Genomic DNA, 22,101 nt, shown 5'->3' on the forward strand with positions numbered 1-22,101 from the left:
GTAACTTAAAAATAGACATACCTTCTGTCTATAAATTTGTATATATGCACTTTATGTGAAAGTATATTGGTCAAAGGCAAAACTTTACGATGCAAAAAGTTAAACTTGGAGAGCTATATACGATTCAATTAGTCAAACACAATCAAATTTGTGTAATAAAGGTATTTTTAGATTCGAATTGTTACAATATTGCTATATACGTTTACCTATGGATATCTGGAATCAAACCCAAAGGCAAGTGTAAAGACTACAGAAGTGACACCAACCCAAGGCTGCACGCATTGGATATATATTTTGTTTTAACAAATAACATTGCACAATATTAAATGCTAAAAGTTATAATTAACCGAATTAGATATCTTAGTTTTAATTGTTAGTTGAAGTGATCTATTTTACATTTGACATCAACACAATTTCTAACGTAAAGTAAAAATATGTTTCCAACAAATTTTATAATATACATTATGAATAATGATTTGTTCAAATTATATTGTTTTTAATTTAATATTATAATATATTATCGCATGAGAGTATACCATATCAATTAATAATTTGTAACTATAATCCTAATTATACAAGTATGTAGCAATTTTTAACAACTATCACACGACATCATAGATGCTCGATATTTTGTTTTTCTTTTATTATAATTTGAGATAGAGAAATTTTCATCCAGATCAAAATTTTAACTTTAAAATTGGAGGTATATATATTTCCAGTGTTCTGTTAACAAATCAAAACGGTATATATTCTTATATTGTAAAATTGGAGGTATATATTTTTTCCAGTGTTCTGCTAACAAATCAAAACGGTATGTATTATTATATTTTAAACTTAGAGGTATATATGTTTCCAGTGTTCTGCTAACAAATCAAAACGGTATATATTATTATATTTTGTCCGTACACATTTTTCAGTCAAGTAAACCTCTCCAATATGATCTTGTCGTGTATGGACTGTCTAAACAAAGGTTATATATAAAAACAGACGGAGAATGACATCACCGTGTTCCTTCTATCGTAAAATAATATCTAAATAGATGAAGAAGTACAAGAAAGAAAGTTTGCTTTTTTTTTTTTTTTATTTGTTTTTTAATTTGCTTATTTACGTTTCATGACTTTTGGCGGTAATATGAATTTCTACATACGTGACTTTCTCTACACTTTCCTACCCTCTCTCTCTCTCTCTCTCTCTCTCTCTCTCTCTCTCTTTGCTCCTTTCATAAATTTCAACCATAATATGAAAAGGGTGAAGAGAAGTAGCTGATGTGATCTTTCTCTATATATACACACACATATATTCAAAACCATCATAATATCTAGAAGTTAATTGGTTATTTAAGTTGAGCAAAACAAAGGTAATATTGCAACGAGAGCAATGGGAGATGGAGAAGGAGATGGAGGAGGGATGGCAAAGGTGTTGCCGACGACGTCATTGTCGCCGCCGTCGTCGACGAGGATTGATAACAAAGAAGGAGAACGACATGTCGTGAAAGGAGATGATAAGCAGCAGGTGTCGTTTTATAAGCTGTTCTCTTTTGCCGACCGGTTGGATGTCGTGTTGATGGTTGTGGGGACAATATCTGCCATAGGAAACGGCATGTCGCAGCCTCTCTTGCTTCTCATTTTTGGGCGGCTTATTAATTCTTTTGGTACTTCTAATAGCTCCGATATCATTGATAAGGTTTCACAGGTATGCAGCAAACAAATTTAAGTACAAAGACTCTTTTTTTACCACACACAATGAAATATTCTTCATTCTTCATTTTTTTTCTTTTTTATAATTTAATTTTTTATATTCTCTTTGGATTTATGTGATATAGATGTTCCAATTTTTTTTTTTAATTTATTTTTTTTTTAAATGAAGAAAGTTAAGATGCTATTGAGAGAAAATGTGTGGCCATAATTGAGTAGTTTGAGTCCTCACTGTCCAACAATAGTATAGTTTAGACTGATCAGGCCCAAAATTAATTCTATATTGATGAAATTAATTAAGCTTATATTATTCTTTATTAGGTAGCTTAAAAACTGGGATATTTCTTTGTTTGCTCTAAATTGATAATGGAATTTTGTTTATATTTAATGTGGTTTGCATCAGAATTTGGAATGAAGGAAATTGTTAATGGGTATTTTGCAAGAAATTTGCATAAAAAGTTAACTTTTGTATCTTTGTGTATTAGCTTTTACCTTATCCAGCTTTCTCCCCACTGCTCCACTATAGCAATCCAATCACTATATTTTTGTTGCAATAATTCATGATAGCTTTTGAATTGACTTTTGTTATCTTTGTGATTTTTCCAGCTTTGTTTGAACCTTGTATACTTGGCAATTGGTACTGGTATTGCTGCATTTCTTCGTAAGTACAATTATCCCTATCTCTTTTCAAGCCCAAAAACAATATTTTTGCAATGACTTTATTTGAAGATGCCTCAAATAGTGATCACCATGTGTTTGCATAATGTCCAGTACATGAAACTAGATCTGTGCATGAGAATAAACAAGTTAGCTCAGCAATATTCCTTATTTGGTTTCTGGTTCACTTGGCTTGCTAGTTGAGTTTGCTGAATCAAAACTGGAAGCAATCTGTAACTATAATTTTACCGTGTCATTGTTGTAGCAATTGTTTGCTAAAAGCATAGATGATTTAGATCCATATTATTAAGAGCAATAATATTTTTATCACCAAAGGTGATAAACACCAGTAATATCGCAGTTTGTGTGGTTAATATTGTATGATTACTTCGAAAGGTAGCATCCTTTTAGACAAAATGCTCTGTTCAAGTGTCCTGTTAGTCCTATCAAGAAACTTTACATCTAGAAGACTCTAATGGTGTTTTTATGTGGTTCATATTGCAGAGGTATCATGTTGGATGATAACTGGAGAAAGACAAGCCACTCGAATTCGAGGCTTGTACTTGAAAACAATACTAAGGCAAGACATTGCCTTTTTCGACACTGAAACTACAACGGGAGAAGTCATTGGGAGGATGTCAGGGGATACCATTCTCATTCAGGATGCAATTGGTGAAAAGGTACTAACAAAAAAGTTGCACGCAAAACTTCTAAGGCTTTCATTTTTTTTCCCCATCATCTTTCATTAATCTCTTTTAGTTTTCTAGTTAATTGAAATGCATATACACTAATAATATGTACAGGTAGGGAAGTTCATACAACTTGTTTCAACATTTTTCGGTGGTTTTGTTATTGCCTTTGCCAAAGGATGGCTTCTTTCCCTTGTTCTGCTTTCATGTATTCCAGCCATTATCATTGCTGGTGGAGTCGTTGCAACGGTGATAACAAAAATGTCGAGCCAAGGGCAACTTGCTTATGCAGAAGCTGGCAATGTAGTAGAGCAAACTGTTGGAGCCATTAGAACAGTAAGGAAAATATTAATACTAAATTTATAAATATACCCTTATCTTAAATCTACACACATTTGTATGTAAAATACACTGAATTGATTTTCTAGAGCATAAAAATGCGTGTATAATATTTCCCTTTTTTATTTTTATTTTTTATGTGCAAGCTAGGTTGCATCCTTCACTGGGGAGAAGAAAGCGATTGACAGATACAACATGAAGCTTAATGCTGCCTACAAATCAGCAACACACCAAGGGTTGGTCTCAGGATTTGGACTTGGAGTTGTTGGGCTTATTGTCTTTGGGACTTATGGACTTGCTATTTGGTATGGATCTAAACTAATCATTGACAAAGGATACAATGGAGGAGATGTCATTAATGTAGTTTTAGCAATCATGACAGGTGGAATGTAAGTAAACATATGTAGATATACCCTCACATTATACTCAAATTTTGGCAAAAATTGCTAATTTTGGTGTGGTCTTGGATTATTAGGTCATTAGGTCAGACATCCCCATGCTTGAATGCATTTGCTTCAGGGCAAGCTGCAGCTTCTAAAATGTTCGAAACAATCCATCGAAAACCAAAAATCGATGCCTCTGATAACAGTGGAATTGTGTTGGAAGACATGAACGGAGATATTGAACTCAAAGATGTGTACTTCACATATCCTGCTAGGCCAGATGTGCAGATCTTTGATAGGTTTTCACTGCAGGTTCCAAGTGGGAAAACTGCTGCTTTAGTTGGGCAAAGCGGGAGCGGAAAATCAACAGTAATCAGCCTTATTGAAAGATTTTATGACCCGGATGCTGGTGAGGTACTTATTGATGGTATTGATTTGAGGAAATTGCAGCTTAGATTCATAAGGGAGAAGATTGGACTTGTTAGTCAAGAACCTATTTTATTTGCTACAACTATAAGAGAAAATATAGCTTATGGGAAGGGAAATGCAACTGAAGAGGAGATTAGAATGGCGATTAAGCTTGCCAATGCAGCAAAATTTATTGACAAGTTGCCTAAGGTTCAAAACTATTGCTCTTTCTTGGTTTGCATTTTGACATCAATTTTTTTTTTTTTTTTTTTGATTCCATGATTGGTTTTTTGGATCTTTTGGTAGTTAAGAAAACTGCATTTTTGTCTATAGGGGCTGGACACATTGGCTGGTGAGCATGGAACACAGCTATCTGGTGGGCAAAAACAGAGAATAGCAATTGCAAGGGCAATTTTGAAGAATCCCAGAATTCTCCTTCTTGATGAAGCAACAAGTGCCCTTGATTCAGAGTCCGAACGAATTGTTCAAGAGGCACTGGAAACAGTCATGGAAAATAGGACAACTTTAGTGGTTGCACATAGATTGACAACTATCAGGAATGCTGACATTATAGCTGTGGTGCACCAAGGGAAACTTGTAGAACAAGGTACTTTGAAACCAACTATATATATATATATATATTAGGATTACCAATATAAGTTTTCCAAGTTGATAATAACTTAACATAGTACCAGTACCAGAATATATATTTACGGTCCAATCTCGCTAAACTCATTTCTTATTATTTATAAATGGTAACCCAGTTAAAGTTATTATACTAGGTTTCAAAATCTACGGATTGTTCATAAAGTTAACATTTCCAAATTGAATGTGAATTTTTCAGGAACACATGCTGAATTGATCAAAGACCCAGATGGAGCTTACTCTCAGCTAGTAAGGCTTCAAGAAGGAGCTAATGAAACAGAAAATACCCAAACCTCTGAGGATGATAAGGCAAATGGAAGTTTTGAACTTGACAGGTCCATTGCAAGGTCTGGGAGCCAGAGATTATCATCAAAGAGATCCATAAGCAGGGGTTCATCAAGCAGCAGACGCTCTCTCACTCTTAGCTTTTCTATTCCGGCACCGATTAATTTTCTGGACATTGAAGAAACAAATGATCCAGAGAATTCAGTAAGAAGTAATAAGGTGAATCCGGAAATGCGTAAAAAAGTTTCCATCAAAAGGTTAGCCTATCTAAATAAGCCTGAGCTTCCAATTTTATTGCTTGGATCAGTTGCTGCCATGGTAAATGGTGTTCTTTTCCCTGTATGTGGCCTTGTACTCTCGAGTGCCATTGAAATGTTTTACAAACCTCCCAGTGAGCTAAGAAAGGATTCCAAATTTTGGGCTCTTATGTTTCTGGGTATGGGTTTAGCTGATTTTGTTGCATCTCCAATCCAAAATTACTTATTTGGAATTGCTGGTGGAAGATTGATACGACGTATTCGTCAATTAACATTTGCGAAGGTTGTTCACCAAGAAATCAGTTGGTTCGATGATGCTGCAAATTCTAGGTATGTATATATGTATATATATATATACATATTTATGAAGCATCAAGTTTCACAAGCTTTTCCATTATGAGTTCGTCAAAACTGATACATTTATATACTTTTTCAGTGGTGCAGTTGGTGCAAGATTGTCTTCTGATGCCTCAACAATTAAAAGTCTTGTTGGTGATGCTTTGGCCTTGTTGGCTCAGAATGCAACGACAATTGTGGCAGGGATAGTCATATCATTCACAGCTAATTGGATACTTGCACTGATAGCTCTAGCTGTGTCACCCATTTTGGTTGTGCAGGGCATCATGGAGACAAAATTCCTAGAAGGATTCAGTGCCGATGCCAAGGTCATTCTTCTTTCATCTGTGTTTTACAGCAACAACCTTACTATAAACTATTTTCGTACCTAGGAACTTCGTGAAATTAGTCATAAAATTTTGTTGTGGTTTAATTCGTGAATTAGTTGTAGTGAATACTAAAGAAAGCTATGATGGTGTGTAGATTATGTATGAAGAAGCCAGTCAAGTGGCAAATGATGCAGTTGGTAGCATAAGAACAGTTGCATCATTTTGTGCCGAGGAAAAGGTTATGGAAATGTACAAGAAGAAGTGTGAAGCTCCAATGAGTCAAGGAGTAAGATTAGGGCTCATAAGTGGTGCAGGCTTTGGTTTTTCTTTCTTTGCACTCTTCTGCATAGAGGCATTCATTTTCTACATTGGAGCTGTACTTGAGAAAAATGGAAAAGCTACATTTGGGGAAGTTTTTAAGGTATATATTAGGTTGCTGCTTTAATGCCTCTGATATTCAAATCTTTCATTTAGAATTTCTTCCACCACATAGTTTTGGCAATTTTTTTCTCTCTTTTTTGGCAGGTTTTCTTAGCTTTGGTACTTTCCGCAATGGGGGTTTCCCAAAGTACTGCCATGGCTCCTGACACTAGCAAAGCCAAGGATTCAGCAGCTTCAATATTTGGAATTCTTGATAGCAAGCCTAAGATTGATTCAAGCAGCAATGAAGGGACAACACTACCAACTATAAAAGGCGATATTGAGTTCGAGCATGTGAGCTTTAATTATCCCACAAGACCTGATATTGAAATTTTCAGAGACTTTTGTTTGGGTATTCCCTCTGGAAAGGTATTGAGCACCTCCATTACCCTACTATTGTCTATCATTTTCCCTAGTTATGTACTTCATATAGAGTTTTTTGCCTGCAGACTGTTGCTTTGGTTGGAGAAAGTGGAAGCGGAAAATCAACTGCAATAAGCCTAATAGAGAGATTTTATGATCCAAATTCAGGACGTATAACATTAGATGGAGTTGAGATCCAAAACATGAAGCTAAGTTGGCTAAGGCAACAAATGGGATTGGTTAGCCAAGAACCAATTCTCTTTAACGAAACGATTCGAGACAACATAGCTTATGGTAAACAAGGTGATATTAGTGAGGAAGAGATAATTGCAGCAACAAAAGCAGCAAATGCACACAACTTCATATCATCATTGCCTCAAGGCTATAACACATCTGTTGGGGAAAGAGGGATACAATTATCTGGAGGCCAAAAGCAGAGAATAGCCATTGCCAGAGCAATCCTAAAGAACCCAAAAATTCTTTTGCTTGATGAAGCTACAAGTGCATTGGATGCAGAATCTGAAAGAGTAGTACAAGATGCATTGGATAGAGTTATGGTGGATAGAACAACCGTCGTTGTTGCTCATCGCCTTACGACAATCAAAGGGGCTGATATAATTGCAGTGGTGAAGAATGGTGTGATTGCTGAGAAAGGAACTCATGATTTGTTGATGAAGGTCAGTGGTGGTGTCTATGCATCTCTTCTGGCACTTCACATGAGTTCTTCAACATGAGAAAAAAGAAAACAAAAAACACATACACAAAATTTTATATATGGTTTTGTAGAGCTGTAGGAGGTATGCATTTGTACTTTTTGACTGTAGAGTATTGGAAGTTGCCTGCTTCAACAGAAAACTGTCCAATATTAAGATTAATTTTGATTATTCTTTAAGATTCAATATTTTTCTTTCCCTTTTTTTAAGTAGAAAAAAGGCATACCATTTACTAAGAACAAACACTAAATCCAGAATCACCTCCTAAATTTTATTGGTAAAATTGTTAAGGTATTTTTAATGTTAATAGTTAAACAGAGTCACGATTAAAAGGCAACTAATATATATTTGCATAACAAAGTTCCTCTAATTTAATAAAAATTACTTCTTGATAATATTTCAATCAATATGAATCGTCAGAAGTATTAATTATCCAAAATAGCATAATTCTAAGTTATATAGTGGGTCAGGAGTAAATAACAATATGAATAATTGACCAAAAGGAAAACAATAGTCAATTAGCAAATTAAACTGAAAAATGCCTATATATCTTTTACTATTAATCTGGGATATATTTCTCTAGCAGTGCTATCCAATTTTCTTGCTGCTTTCTTTTGCTGCCATTAATCACTTCCACATTTGAGCAGCATTTCAATTTATCCCAACAAGCTTTGGTTTTTTTCCTCTCACTTTCTAACCTCGTTTTCAGAATGCTTTTTTTATAGCTTTCAGCTATATTGTTTTCCACCTCTTCCATGCGGACTTCCAAAGGGGTTGGTTGCTTTCTCATCACATTTGTTACCTTGCTAAAAATCTTTTCCCTCCACTGTGATTTGTCCACTCTAATATTTTCTCCACCTTTTGATTCTACTAATGAATTTAAAGCCAATGCCTTCTCTTTACTTTCAAAATCTTCCCACCATTTATATTGCTGAGGTAGAGCTTTTTCATTCTCTAAGTGTTCAGTCCCTGCAATACCTTCCAGTGCACAACAATATCTCATAATGCTGTCAGGTGTCAATTTAATTTCAATGTCATTTTTTTTTTCCCTTTCATTTGACAGTGCGGGATTTCAAACTTTAATCCTCTATCACAGGATCGTATTATATCATAACATTATAAGTATCAACGATAATTTTCAGTCGAGCCAAACTAATACTAGATCGACCTAATGGTTTTAGAGCTAAGTTTTATTTTCATTAAGCCTTAGATCACTTGAAAGATTCAGATTTTAAAAATCAATCAATGATCTAATATGAATTTAATGACATATTAAAACTGTATTTGAATAAAATGCCAGAAAACTATAGAAGTATTTTTAAATCTCAGCTTTAAAGCAATTCAATACTAATAAACAAAATCCTTCAATCTGATGTAAGTCTGTAACGTTCAACCCATATAAGCTTAGAAAAATTATTATTACTATTATTATTATTATTATTATTATTATTATTGTTTGATGGAGTTGACATGACTTAATTACATAAAGTTGTTATTGGTTTGAAAATTCATCTGTTGGACTATTTATTTATTACTAACCAATGCAATAAGTTCTAGGATACTAACTAATGAAGAATATATCTATTAACAAAGCAAAGAAAAAATACATATACATTATATAATGCTGTAATGAAGAGTACCTTTAGTCTCTGAAAACTCAAAACCAGCATCAGAAGTGGGTGAGGAAGAACTTTGAGCAGAAAATTCTCCACCTAAAGGCAAAAGGAGTAGGTCTTTCAGAAGACTCTTTTTCTTTGCTACAAATATTTCTCTGTCATTTTCACTGCTGGAGTACACTTCGTCTATCTCATTTTTCTCACTAAATTTAACTTCTTCTTCTTCCTCTTCTTCTTCTTGGACATTAGTTAGATTTTTGCAGTAAATATATGCTGAATTTTCTATCAGATTTGTTTTTCCATTATGTTGTAATTCTAATATTTCCATTAAAAGCTTTTGGTTTTCTGTGGCAGAATCTTTGTTAATTTGCTCCATAAAAGCTCCTTCATTGCTGCTTACCGCTTCAAAAATATTAAAGAAAACTTATTGTCAAATTCCACTAAGAAAATAACAACAAAAATCGTATACCAATTGTCTCTTGCATTCCAAATTGTACAAAGTTATGATTTTCAATTTAAAAACAACTAGAAACTTGAACAAGATTTTGGAAAACAAAAAATAGTCATTTCTTACTTGTAATTCTATGCCTTCTCTTACCATTTTATGAACGTTGCATCTCATTTTTCTTTTTCTTTTTTATTTTTTGTACAAATATTAAGTATTTAACACAGATGACCATTAGAGTAAAATTCCATCAACTTTTTGACTTTCTACAAATTAATCTAAACAATTTTTTTTTTTTCAAGACCAAAATTTATAAAAACTCTTTCAAACGTTTTTCACTTTTCAATTTTTATAAAGCAATTCTTTGATTTAAAATTCCAATATTCTTTGAAAAAAGTCACTAATATATTATTCTTTTCGAGCTTGTAATCTATACAAGGGAAAGAATTAAAAAGAGAAATATATATATATATTAAAAAAATATAAAAACTAATATATATTTATTTTCATCACATCTTCTCTTTAATTAAATACAATAAAAACTATAACCCCTTTTTTTCCCTCATTTTCCCTAATGGTTTCCAAAGCCCGGAGCATAATTTTAATGGTTTGTAACATATAAATTTCTTAGTTTTCTCTGTTCTAAAGTTAGTTTATAAATTTCTTTCCTTTACAGAAGTATTTGATCCTGCTTCTTTTTGATAATAAAAAGAAAGAAATATAACAGCAAAATAATAAAAATGATGATGATGATGATAATATGCTAAGAAAGAAAATGGAAAATAAATAAGTATAGTACAGTATAAAACGGAAAAAGAAAATTACTTTTTCTTGACTTATAGTTGCAAAGTCTCAGGATTTTCATCACAAATTAATTAGCTAGTCACTCGTAAAAACCTTATTAACAAATCAATATAAATACACAAACATATATATATATATATATATATATATATATATATATATATGTATATATTATTAATTCTTCTAAAAAAAATACATAAATATATATAAGTTAAATTACGTACCAGAAACTGAATTAGCCTTCTCCTTGCTGTTTTGGTGCTACAACATCAAATTTCCACAAAAACAAAAATGAAAAAAAAAATAAAATAAAATAAGAAAGTTTGGACTATGACCCTTGAGAAGTAGATTTACAGAGAAAAATATGTACATAAAAGGTCCCAGAGAGGAAGGTACAGGAGCAGCCATGAAGGTATGGAACTTTGGTAAAAAGTACGCGGGACTTTAATTCCTTAAATAATAGCCAATAGAATTTTAAAACGTGTCGATCTGTCATTGGTACTTTCTTTTCCGTGTTTTATGGTTTTTCTTTGCTTTTTTTATAGTTCATGCTTAGTTAGACTGTACGTTTGACTATGGAGTCGTTTGTTTCTACAGGGTACAATGGAAAATAGCTGAAAGAATAGGATTCTATGTGTTAGTGATCGCAGACGATCTAAGCCAAAAAAGTACGGCAAAGTTTCATATTAACTTTTTTTTTTTTTTTTTTTTTTGGCTGAAAAGTTTCTTATTAATTTTTGCCTACTTTTGACGTCTCATTAATTTTTCATGGAATGATATGCTGTTTGCATCTTTCTCCCAAAAAACCCCACAATAGGAATTATTTATTTATTTATCCCATATATATGTCCTTTGTTACCAAAATAGATCCATTCTTGTATTTAGTTAAGGTTAATTACAATTTAGTTTCTTGACCATTAAGTTTGTTTTTTATTTTTATTTTTTTATTTGGAAAGTTTGACTTAATTATCATGAAATTTTAAATTTAAAAAATATTTTCATTTAAGCTAAGGAAGAAAACTTTTGGTTAATTATTCAACAATTTTGTTCCTAACTAAAATTATAAATTGAAATACTCAGTTAAAAGTTAATGAAAACCTTTTAACCTTTTCCTACAAGTATATTATACTGCTTAATCCTTTTTTTAAGTACAGCTTAATAACAAAACCCTCTGTTTTTTCACCAGAGTCTGAGTTTAAAAATTTTAAGAGTGAGGCGTATTATTGATGCATACTTGTTATATGCTTCAAAATTATTAAAGTAATATGTGGGTATGATTCATTGTAACTGATGAATCATAATTCTATACCAAAATAGGCCACTAATAAACTAGACATCAAAGCGAAGATGACCAAGCTGTAAGCAATCTAGCTATCTCGCAATTTCCTTGGCTTGGATATGCATTTGAACATTGGATGAAGCTTTCTGTCACAGATGTATATCCGGAATAGCCAAGCCTTAACCTCAAGCTTGTTAAGGATGTCATCTGTCCCATATATCTCAAAAGTAGCAGTGCACCATCCCTAACGAGATGGTTTTTTCCGAAAAATTGAGATCGCGGGGCGGGCTCGAGATAAATTTTTAAAATCCGAATCAGGGAGGGGATGGGCTGAGATCGGGGAATAAAAAATCCGGTCTGAATCCAGCCCATATATATTTACTTTTTTTATATATTTTATATATTTGAACTATTTTATTTTTCTAAAGATATATTTTATTATAATTGTAAATTTGGACCTTGATATATTTTATTGTATTTTTATTACATTTTAATCATTTTATTTATATTTTATTTATAAAAAAAAATTTATATAAAGTTTTCAAAAAAAATTATATCAATTATAAAAAATAAAAAATAAACAATAAACAGGGAAGACCGTCCTGCCCCGTCCTCATCCCATTTTTAAAAAAATGGAAAAAACTACGGGGATGGGATGAAAAATTTTCCATGAAAACGGAAACGGAAATTTAAAAACCGATCTCGTCCCGTTCCGTTGATATTCCTAAGCTTGCTATGTGGTTGGTCCAAGGATACAATCTGTAATAATAGTACCTAAGACAGCTCGTCTGGGACATCCAAGACATTTGGCTGAGATAGAATTTCATGTGTAATCTAAACAAGCAGTTTAAATACATCTCTACTATGCCATACGATCGTAATAATTCATTCTCTTAGAAAACTCCACTTTCCTAATGCATGGCTTAGTGATGCAGCCCATTAGGGTTTGATGAGCTAGTTTTTTGGTTCCTTAAGGAAGTTTCGTGTCAAAGTGTATAAATAATTTATTATGATCTACATACAAGGTACGCATCTTTAATTTTACAATCTTAATTATATTTGAACAACTAAAACACTTTCATTGACTTGAATGTCAGAGTGTTTTTGACTAGTACCATATCAGTACTTCAAAGATCTTTACCCATGTTCCTTCTATTTTGCAAATTTCAGATCAACAATCCAACAAACATGGTGGTGCAAAAAGTGCTTGATCGTTTGAATCAACTTATGGAATTATTATTGACAGAAAGAAAGTTTAGTAAAAAAATTTGGGAAGAAAAATAACATAAATTCACAAGATATTCTGCAATTGTACTTCCAAACGAGAAAAAGTAGCTTTTTTCTAATTTTGTTTTTGTTTAGGTTCATGCCTGAAAAAAGTGATATGAAACAACAGAAACTTTGAAAAATCAAAAATTATTTTAAGCCATATATAATGTACTATATAATAACTTTTCTTTTTATGATGGATATTCTTGATCAAAAACACAAAAAACTTGGAAATTTAAGAACTTGTAACGTATATGTTTCTGGTGTTCTATTTTTATTTTTATATGAAATATTAAGCATGACATAATGATAAATGTAGTCATTTTTAATGGCAAAAACAAACACATTAATCAAAAACTTTGATAAAGCTTAATACATAAGCAATTTGCAACCATATTCAATTCCGTGTTTCTATTTTTTGTTTTCTTTAATCTTGTAGCTGCTGGCTAAATGAGAAACCTCCACTGTTCCTATCCACTTGTAAATATTAAGAATACTAAGGAATCTGCCTAATCCATAGCCAGTTGCAAATAATGAATTTGCATCAATCTGCTTCATATGCATTAGCAAATATCCATAATCAAAATACTAATCAACTTAGTCCATGCAGTCACCACAGTGATTGGAGTCATTCCTCAGACCAAAAAAAACACAATATGAAACAGCATTGGAATGATAAAGTATCAGTTCTCTACAATGAGACAAAGGCGAACATGACATATGCCTAGCAAATTCATATGACATTCTGCAATATACCCCCCAGTTGGTAACCCTAACATACACCAGAGTACTTCTCATATACCATATGACTAACAAATTAATGAACAATTTATGTACGTATAGTTTATAGAAGCACTAAAATGACAACTAACACCAGCGAAGACTAGATTTGCATCTACAGCCCGAACTTCACCATCACAAAACTTCAGAATTAATCAGTCAGTGAAGCGTTGTCCACGTCTCAATATTTTCATGAAGGAGATACTTGGGATTCTAGTTCACAGATGAACAGCATACAAATTGTGTCCAGTATGGTTTCTTCTTTGCTCTCCTCTTTTCTCTACTGATATCTGAACGGTACCTTGCCGGTGAGTCCCATTCTTTTCCAGCCTCTCGACTAGCAATCTTGTGTGCAGGTGATTGAGGATCCCTATTGGAATTCACTGTTTTAGCTACTGGAACACTATCCCTTGCTGCTTTGTCACCTTTCTGAGGACTGGGAGCTAGATTTTCTTTGGGGTTCGGTGACCTAGGTTTGTGTTCTAGAGAGGCCTCATTCAAAAGGTTTTTCAAAGGAGTGTGTTGCTTCCCAGTGCTCCAGTTTGTCACCTTGGCAATTCTTTCTTCATTCTTCTTTCTACCTTGTGATTCATTCACGACATGAGTAAGAGAAGGAAACCACCCAGCCTGCAATGGTGAAGAGTTTGACTGCTGTGGGTTCTGAACCGTTTGGATTTCAGAATCAGTGGCTTCTTTATCTCTCCCACCTCCAGATTCAACTAATGTCATAAAAGAAGGTGCCTCATACATTTCTGATTTGTCAGGATGGTCACTTCCAGATGCAACTTTTGGTTGCTTTGAGTGGACATTCTCTCTTGTTCCTTGAGAACCTGCTGGTGGTAAAGCTTCTGCATCAATAATAGCTTGTGCATCTGACTGAGTAGAAAGCACTGTCCCATGCAGCAAAACAAGCAAGCATAAATCAGTTTTTTAAACATTAAAGTAGCGTTCTGAAAAGGAGTATACTGAACTAGCTAACTGGACACTGATATTCTAAAATGACTGCCCTTACTGAACTAGCTAACTGGAAACTGATATCCTAAAATGATCGCCCTTTCAAAAGACATAAAACAACTAAAGGTGATAAAACAAAAAACAGAACGACTCTTTACCATGGAGAATTTATTCAAGCATAAAGAGAAGTTTCATGTCTATTACCATATTTCATGTACATAAATGCAAAAACTATGCTCTCTGCAAATCACATGTCCTGAACTAAATGCAAAAAGCAATGCATGGAACAATAAAGTTTTAACACATTACGTGAAAGAGAAGTTTGTCTACCTGAAATAGATCCCCAGTTGCCTTCAAGACTATCACTTATGCTACTCGAGTCAACTGAAACATCCACTGCAGGTGGACCTAACTGTTGTCTATCCTCTTGCAAAGGTTGAGAACCAAGCCCAGAAGTAGCCCCACTAAGGTCACGGCTTTCTCCAATAGAAGTTTCAGCATCTAGAGAAGAAAGATCTTGCTCTTTGATTACATGGCCTTCCAAAGTATTTTGTGATGGCACAAAATCTACACCACTATCTGATACAGCAGCACTGCTGACTACAACAACATCTTCCTGCTCTTTGTCATTTACATTGAGTTTATGTTCTAATATTCCTATCTGAGCATCTGAAACTAGCTGAGAACCAAAAACTGTGTCACTAACTACTTTGCTAGAATCTGAAGCACTGCCCTTATCTGTGGACCCAATTTCCGGTAACTTTTCCATAGACTCAACTGCTAAATCTTCTGCAATATTTTGGGATTCTGGAAGAATGCTAGCAGATATAGGGGGGGTTGTTTGCTTTTGTGACAGATTTTCCTCTGCATGTCCATCCCCACTTTCACTTCCATCTTTAATAAACTTCTCAATTTTATCCTTCTCACTGGCGCTGGCATCATCACCTTCACATAAGTTAGTTGCTGGCTTAACTTGAAGTTCAGAGATCTTACTAGCTGAATCGAGAGTGATGATAGGGTTTTCTGGCTCCTCCTTGAGTTCACTGTCCATAGCATTTCCATTCTCATTTTTCACATGCACAGCAACATAACCAGCATCTCCAATCTTATCATCCCTCTCAATTTCTCCACTCCCATTATTACCAATATCATGTCCATCCTGTAAGTTATACCCTTTAAATCTGCTACTGTTGTCATCTCCAGTTTCAGCTTTCACATGTTCCGCAACATCATTGCCAAAATCTCTAGTTATGGCATCTTTTCCGCTTTCAATATTTATCTCAACATCATCTCCTTCCTGTAAATTGGTAGAAGGATTAACTCGGATTTCTGATAGAATACTAGCAGATTCAGGAGTAACTTTTGAGTCTGTATGGTCATCCTCTTTAGTTCCTTTGTCATCATAAGATTCTTGTTCTTCAGGAGTGCCGACTGAAGAGTTCTTATCTGTCTGAGCCACCACAGCATGATCAGAGGCTACAATATCATCTGGTCCTTGGTTTTCACTAATCTTGACATTGATCTGTGATGAATTGGCTTCCTCTTCAGGAGCCACTTCTCTAACCACGGGGATGCTGCTCCCTTGATCTGGTTGGATGCTATTTTCTGAAACATTCCTATCTGATGAGGAGACCACATCACCTCCACTTAACTGACTTGACCCCAAATCAAGAACATCCTCCTCATCCTTTTTAGTTCCTTTGTTATGATAAGGTTCTTGTTCTTCAAGAGTGTCAACTGAAAAGTTCTTATCTATCTGTGCCATCATGGCATGATCAGGGGCTCCAATATCATCTGGTCTTTGGTTTTCACCACTCTTAACATTGATCATAGATGAGTTTGCTTCCTCTTCAAGAGCCACTTCTCTAAGCACAGAAATGCTGCTCCCTTGATCTGGTTGGGTGCTATCCTCCAAAACATGACTATCTGATGAGTCCTGAGAAACAGGACCCTTAACAGACTCTCCATTGTCCCTAATCGGTTTGCATGATTCTAAGGTTGCAGATTGATATAATTTCACACCATGATGGTCCTTGAAATCTTCAATCATGATCTCAGGATGGTCTACTACATGCATGTCATCAGGCACAGAAAGCACATGCACATTCTCATTCCCTTCTTCCTTCCTGTTGCCAGTTTCAATTAAATCACCAGAATTTGCAAATTTCATTTCTTCTCTCCTATCCACCTCAGTTTCAACAATATCAACAGAAGCATTCACATGTTCAACAGACTCAACCACAAGAGGAAGGTCAGTTCGGGGAATCTTCACTTGAGATCCTTCAATATGCTCTTCCTGTGACTGGACGACACTGCCAGTTGGCACAGCTGGCAATGATTCTGGAGTTATTTTAACTGTCTCTTCTAATTTGCCAACTGCCTCTGTTGTTTCATCAACAGAAGCATTCACATGTTCAACAGACCCAACTTCAAGAGGAAGGTAAGTTTGGGGAATCTTCACTTGAGATCCTTCAACATGCTCTTCCTGTGATTGGACGACAATCTCATTTGGCACAGCTGGCAATGACTCTGAAGTTATTTTAACTGTCTCTTCTAATTTGTCCACTGCCTCAGTTGTTTCGTCAACAGAAGCATTCACATGTTCAACAGACCCAACTTCAAGAGGAAGGTAAGTTTGAGGAATCTTCACTTGAGATCCTTCAATATGCTCTCCCTGTGATTGGACGACACTCTCAGTTGGCACAGCTGGCAATGATTCTGAAGTTATTTTAACTGTCTCTTCTAATTTGTCCACTGCCTCAGTTGTTTCATCAGCTACTTTACCATTTGAGATCATTTCATCCGGTAAATTACTGCCCAAATCAGTCTCTTTCCTTTCATTCAGATCACTCTCCTGTCCAACAGATATTAAAGAGCTAGTCGCAACATAAGTAGTGGCATTTGCCTTCTCATTCTCATCCAATTCCTGCTTTTGAATTTCAGATTTGAAGGGATATAAGTCATCTGTTAATTCATTTTTATTACCAAGAAGCAGAGGTGATGAATCTTCACTTATCGAATCTGCAACAGAACTCTTAGTACCGACTGTAAAAGTTGATGGAGGTTCTTGTAACTCTGGCTCAGTCCTTAATTGATTGCTAATAGCCCCTGGAAAACCTTCAATATGCTCTCCCTGAGATTGGACAACACTACAAGCTGGCAAAGGTGGCAATGATTCTGAAATTATTTTAACTGTTTCTTCGAATTCATCCACTGCCTCAGCTGTATCATTAGCTATTTTAGGTGGGATCATTTCATCTGGTAAATTGCTACCAAAATCAGACTCTTTCGTTTCATTCAGATCGCTCCCCTGCCCAACAGATATTAATGAGCAAGTGGCAACATCATTAGTGACATTCATCTTCTGATTCTCATCCAATGCCTCCTTTTTAATTTCAGATTTGAGGGGATATAAGTCATCTGTTAATCCATCTTTATCACCAAGAAGCAGCGCGGAAGGATCTTCAGTTATTGAATCTCCAACAGAACTCGTAGAACTGAACGTAAAGCTTGATGGAGGTTTTTGAAACTCCAGCTCAGTACTCAATTGATTACTAGCAGCCCCTGGAATTTCAGGACAGCTGTCAGTTGCATCGCTTAGAGGTTTACTGCTTTCAGATTTGAGGGGATACAAGTCATCAGTTAATCCACTTTTATCACCAAGAAGCAATGGGGATGAATCTTCAGTTATTGATTCTGCAACAGAACTTGTAGTATTGAATGTAAAGCTTGATGGAGGTTCTTGCAACTCTGGCTCAGTCATCAATTGATTACTGGCAGCCCCTGGAATTTCAGGATGGCTGGCAGTAGCATTGCTTAGAGGGATACTAGTTTCTGCACATTAACAGTAATATAATTGCTCTGTCAATAAAATGTAATAGAAGAGAGAAATAAATAGATAAACAAATAAATAAAGGAGCATCTGCCAAACAAAAGAATTAATCACCAGAATCCCATTTGGCATAATAGCTATATCTGATGCATACATTCAACTACTAATTACTAAAGCAGTGAAGTATCATGTGTACATGATTCTTGCGCCATACTTTTTACATACTCATAACAGATATACAGAATAAAAATTCAATAGCTACAGATTGCATATGTTGAAGAAATATGAAAAAATTAGTGGGTTCTCATTATCTAGGTAAAGACCTGAGTATTGGAATAAGATTTTATGTTCTACATTTATTCCCAACTAGAATTTGAAGAATAGTTTACCCACAAGTAGATATATTGACTTCACAAACCTTCAAACTTATTTAACCCAAAAAAAAAGTAATTTATTTGATAAGAAATTAAAGTTAATATCCCATGTTGGTCTAATCTAAAAGGGTCCCAAATCTGGACACAGTATTACCCATCAGCACTTTTGTATTAAATGGCTACACTCAAGTAAGTTCATAGATTGATAGTTTTACCATTGCTCCTGAAGTTGAAATTATTGATACATGATCTCTGAAGCAGATAATCTGGTATGTTCCTACAGTGTACTTTGAAACTAAAGAGAGTTTTACTGAGAATAATTTTGACTCAGCAAAATCTAGATAGGATAATTATTTCTACAAAATGAATGCATAATACTTAATCCTAGTTGTATCTTCAATTCTTCTAAGGAACATAATATTATCTGAAAGTGAAAAAAAAAAAAAAAAAAAAAAAAAAAAAAAAAAAAAAGCAGCTAATTACTTCAAATGCCAAAGGGACATTTAACAAATCCCAACAGCTTAAGCATTCAAAAAAAGGACGAAATGATAAACTATCATGGAAAAAGAGAGGTTACTTTGTTAAGATCCCTAATTCATCAATTTTTCTAACTAAAATTCAAAACTATTCTCATGCATCTCCAATTTCATTTGGAGGATAAACAGTTTAATTCCAACTCATTTTTTTAAACATTTGAAATGCCTGTATGAAATTAATTATATATAAGAAAGCAAATTCTTCTACCATAATGGGATGTTGCACTTAAAAAAATATTAACAATTTACAAAGAAAAGAATAAAAAGCTGACAAAACTTGGATGTCCATCCACTTAAAAAGCTTACCAGCAGTTGGATCATTCTTAATTGATTGGATGGTATTCGTCTCATTCTTAAGAATATTGTCCACATCATTTGGAGGTTGTTCTCGGGTCCCCGCACCAGATCCGCTGTCTAAAAATTCCGCAGCAGCATCCGAAAACACATCATCTTCAAATCTATTTGACGTTTCCCCGGCTCTACCACTAGGCTTGTCAATCGCTTCAAAGAATTTCGGACCTTACACAGACAAATTCACAAATATATTATAAACACTATAAGAAGATATATAAAATAAAAATTAAAATAAAAAATAAAAAATAAACACCCATTTCAGCATCAACAAAGCCAGCGAAGTGAGACCAGTTAAACCTACAAGTTACAAATAGCTTTTTCCTTCCCCCAAAAAGTTAACCATCAACAAAACTAAGCAATGTAATGTCCATTCTGTACCCACTTAAAACGAATTTTGAGGTGGAACATTCACATCACATCTACTTTACTTTCAATATTTTTCTCAACAACCAAACAGAACATGAGATAAAGGAAAAAACAAAATATATTAAAAAAAACAAAAAAAAAAAAAAAAGAATCTCAAAAAAGAACAAAAATTCTCACTGTGAATCTTTTGGTCTTCATCAGAAAGATGCTCATCAGAAGAATGATTCGAATGGGCATTTTCCTCCGAGTCAACCAACCTGTAACCTTCAATAGTTCCACAGATCTTCTTATGTGCCCTTCTTTGTTTTGCACTGGGGTGTGGGTTTGGAAATGGCCATCCACATTTGTGACAGACATGGACTGAATGGCTTTCATGGCCTGCAACAAAAATTCAAGTTGCACACCAAGAATTCACTAATCACTTAGAAGTGAAAAGCAAAATTAAAAAATAATAATAATAATAATAATAACAAAATCTCCAAAACCCCGAAAAAATAAATAAATAAATAACAAAATTTTTTAAAACATATACAAACAAAAACCAAGATTTTTTGGCTTTCCAATGGGAGAATAGCAAAGAAAAAAATAATAAAAATAAACCCAAGAGAATCTAATAAAAGATCTCTAAAACCCAGAAACCATTTTCCAAAACATGTTAAAAAACCAAAAAAAAAAAAAAAAAAAAAAAAAAAAAGAAGGTAAAACCCAAAATCTAGCCGAACCTGATGAATTATGGTTTTTTCTATGATCTTCTTTATCCATATGTCTCAAGGAACAGAGTGAAAATCCCAAAAGAAAATGAGAAAGAAAGCCGACCAAACACCGAGACTAGCGAGAAGTCCTTTCCAAGTCTAGATACTCTCTCTCTCTCTATTGAGAGTGTTTTCTGTACGGACACTGTAGGAAGAGAGAGAGAGAGAGAGAGAGAGAGAGAAAGAAGACTGTTTTTTCAACCAACGCTACCGATCAATTGCACCGCTTCTCATCCTCTGCATTAAGGTCTATGCTATGAAGCCTTGGAGGAGAGAAACATGCATTACTATGTTGTACGTGGAGACAATATTTGCAAAACTCCACAATCCAAATATTATTTAAAGGGTTTTTTTTTTCTTTTTTTTCTTTTTTGTATTTTTATCCCTCAATTTTCTTTACATTTTCATTTGGTCCTCTAAAACTGATTTAACTGACTCTTATCAATTTTGGATGATAGAATTTAATAACCATGGGTTTTAATAAAATTGAAACTATAAAAGTTTGGAGTTAACTATTTTTAACTCATATTTTGTTATTTTATTTTAAACTAGACCATTGCATTTTCAACTAAGTATTTCATTTTTAATTTCTGTTTCAGTGTAAGGCTAAAAGCTACAGTTTTACTGCCACTCAAACCTTCATTTTGGTTTTGGTTTTGTGAGTAAACCACAAGTCCTAAAATGGACGAAAATTCCGATTGTAATGGAATTTTTGGTAATTTTTTTATGATTTGTAATTTGTTACTACCTATCAAAGAGGGTTAAAAACACGGATGTCCTAAATTCTCTACCTTTTTTTTTTTTTTTAATCATTATGTATAGGAGTGAAACTAGGAAAATTGTTTAGGGCCAAAGGTAGAAGTACAAAATTTGACATTGTATTTTTAAAATATATTTTTTATTTTAATATATAAATAAATTATATAATAACTATAAAATTTATGAATAATCTTTTTATCATGGATTATAATATATTTTGTACTAAAGTAGAATGGGATTTCACCCATACTTGGTTGAATCTAGGTGTTGCAATTTTATGTTTTTTTTTATGAATAATAGTCTCTTTTTTTCTTTAAGATATGATAGTGGGGGAGTATTGTATAAGAAATATTTTAAAAATTACATAATAATATTAGACAAATATTTGTTTTTTTTTAAATAATGCTAACATTTAATAAAAAGGTTCATGCGATTATTCTGACAAATTATTTCTAAAAGAATA

General features: G+C 33.8%; 3 protein-coding genes across 4 annotated transcripts; 1 reads left to right on the top strand and 2 right to left on the bottom strand.

Annotated features, from left to right (window-relative positions):
• Window positions 1–1,398: 1,398 nt before the first annotated feature.
• On the top strand, window positions 1,399–8,440 carry LOC107422319 (ABC transporter B family member 9). Its single transcript, XM_048477102.2, has 12 exons — window positions 1,399–1,692; window positions 2,301–2,355; window positions 2,856–3,031; window positions 3,155–3,376; window positions 3,530–3,768; window positions 3,855–4,380; window positions 4,504–4,777; window positions 5,015–5,687; window positions 5,794–6,022; window positions 6,177–6,443; window positions 6,548–6,811; window positions 6,892–8,440. Exons 1-12 carry the CDS (start codon window positions 1,408–1,410, stop codon window positions 7,537–7,539), a joined length of 3,858 nt encoding a protein of 1,285 aa, XP_048333059.2. The 5' UTR covers window positions 1,399–1,407; the 3' UTR covers window positions 7,540–8,440.
• Window positions 7,949–10,725, bottom strand: LOC107422317 (uncharacterized). Of its 2 annotated transcripts, none has more exons than XM_048478119.2 (3): window positions 10,608–10,725; window positions 9,159–9,536; window positions 7,949–8,487 (listed from the first exon to the last, which is right to left on the bottom strand). In XM_048478119.2, the coding sequence occupies exons 2-3, from the start codon at window positions 9,508–9,510 to the stop codon at window positions 8,078–8,080; spliced, it is 762 nt and encodes a 253-aa protein (XP_048334076.2). In that variant the 5' UTR covers window positions 9,511–9,536; window positions 10,608–10,725; the 3' UTR covers window positions 7,949–8,077. The 2 variants fall into 2 exon arrangements, with proteins under 2 accessions (XP_048334076.2, XP_015887238.4); XM_016031752.4 differs by having other exon boundaries at window positions 7,949–8,496.
• A 2,854-nt stretch (window positions 10,726–13,579) lies between these two features.
• LOC107422325 (uncharacterized) lies at window positions 13,580–21,080 on the bottom strand. The gene is made up of 5 exons (XM_048477104.2): window positions 20,850–21,080; window positions 20,305–20,505; window positions 19,714–19,926; window positions 14,996–18,499; window positions 13,580–14,601 (listed from the first exon to the last, which is right to left on the bottom strand). Exons 1-5 carry the CDS (start codon window positions 20,887–20,889, stop codon window positions 13,925–13,927), a joined length of 4,635 nt encoding a protein of 1,544 aa, XP_048333061.2. The 5' UTR covers window positions 20,890–21,080; the 3' UTR covers window positions 13,580–13,924.
• Between the last annotated feature and the right edge of the window lie 1,021 nt (window positions 21,081–22,101).

Source organism: Ziziphus jujuba, chromosome 3 (assembly GCF_031755915.1).
Source record: "Ziziphus jujuba cultivar Dongzao chromosome 3, ASM3175591v1".
Taxonomy (NCBI): Eukaryota; Viridiplantae; Streptophyta; class Magnoliopsida; order Rosales; family Rhamnaceae; genus Ziziphus; species Ziziphus jujuba.

Bases quoted from the DNA above. Each gene is read 5' to 3' on its own strand.
- LOC107422325 (XM_048477104.2), bottom strand. From the start codon at position 20,889: ATGGATAAAGAAGATCATAGAAAAAACCATAATTCATCAG. The intron at 20,506-20,849 runs GTTCGGCTAGAT...TTTTTGTTGCAG, and splicing joins AAAAAACCATAATTCATCAG to GCCATGAAAGCCATTCAGTC. The intron at 14,602-14,995 runs GTAGACAAACTT...TGCATGGGACAG, and splicing joins CAACTGGGGATCTATTTCAG to TGCTTTCTACTCAGTCAGAT.
- LOC107422317 (XM_016031752.4), bottom strand. From the start codon at position 9,510: ATGGAGCAAATTAACAAAGATTCTGCCACAGAAAACCAAAAGCTTTTA. The intron at 8,497-9,158 runs GTACTCTTCATT...GTGCACTGGAAG, and splicing joins TGAGTTTTCAGAGACTAAAG to GTATTGCAGGGACTGAACAC.
- LOC107422319 (XM_048477102.2), top strand. From the start codon at position 1,408: ATGGCAAAGGTGTTGCCGACGACGTCATTGTCGCCGCCGTCGTCGACG. The intron at 3,032-3,154 runs GTACTAACAAAA...TAATATGTACAG, and splicing joins AGGATGCAATTGGTGAAAAG to GTAGGGAAGTTCATACAACT. The intron at 6,444-6,547 runs GTATATATTAGG...CTTTTTTGGCAG, and splicing joins CATTTGGGGAAGTTTTTAAG to GTTTTCTTAGCTTTGGTACT.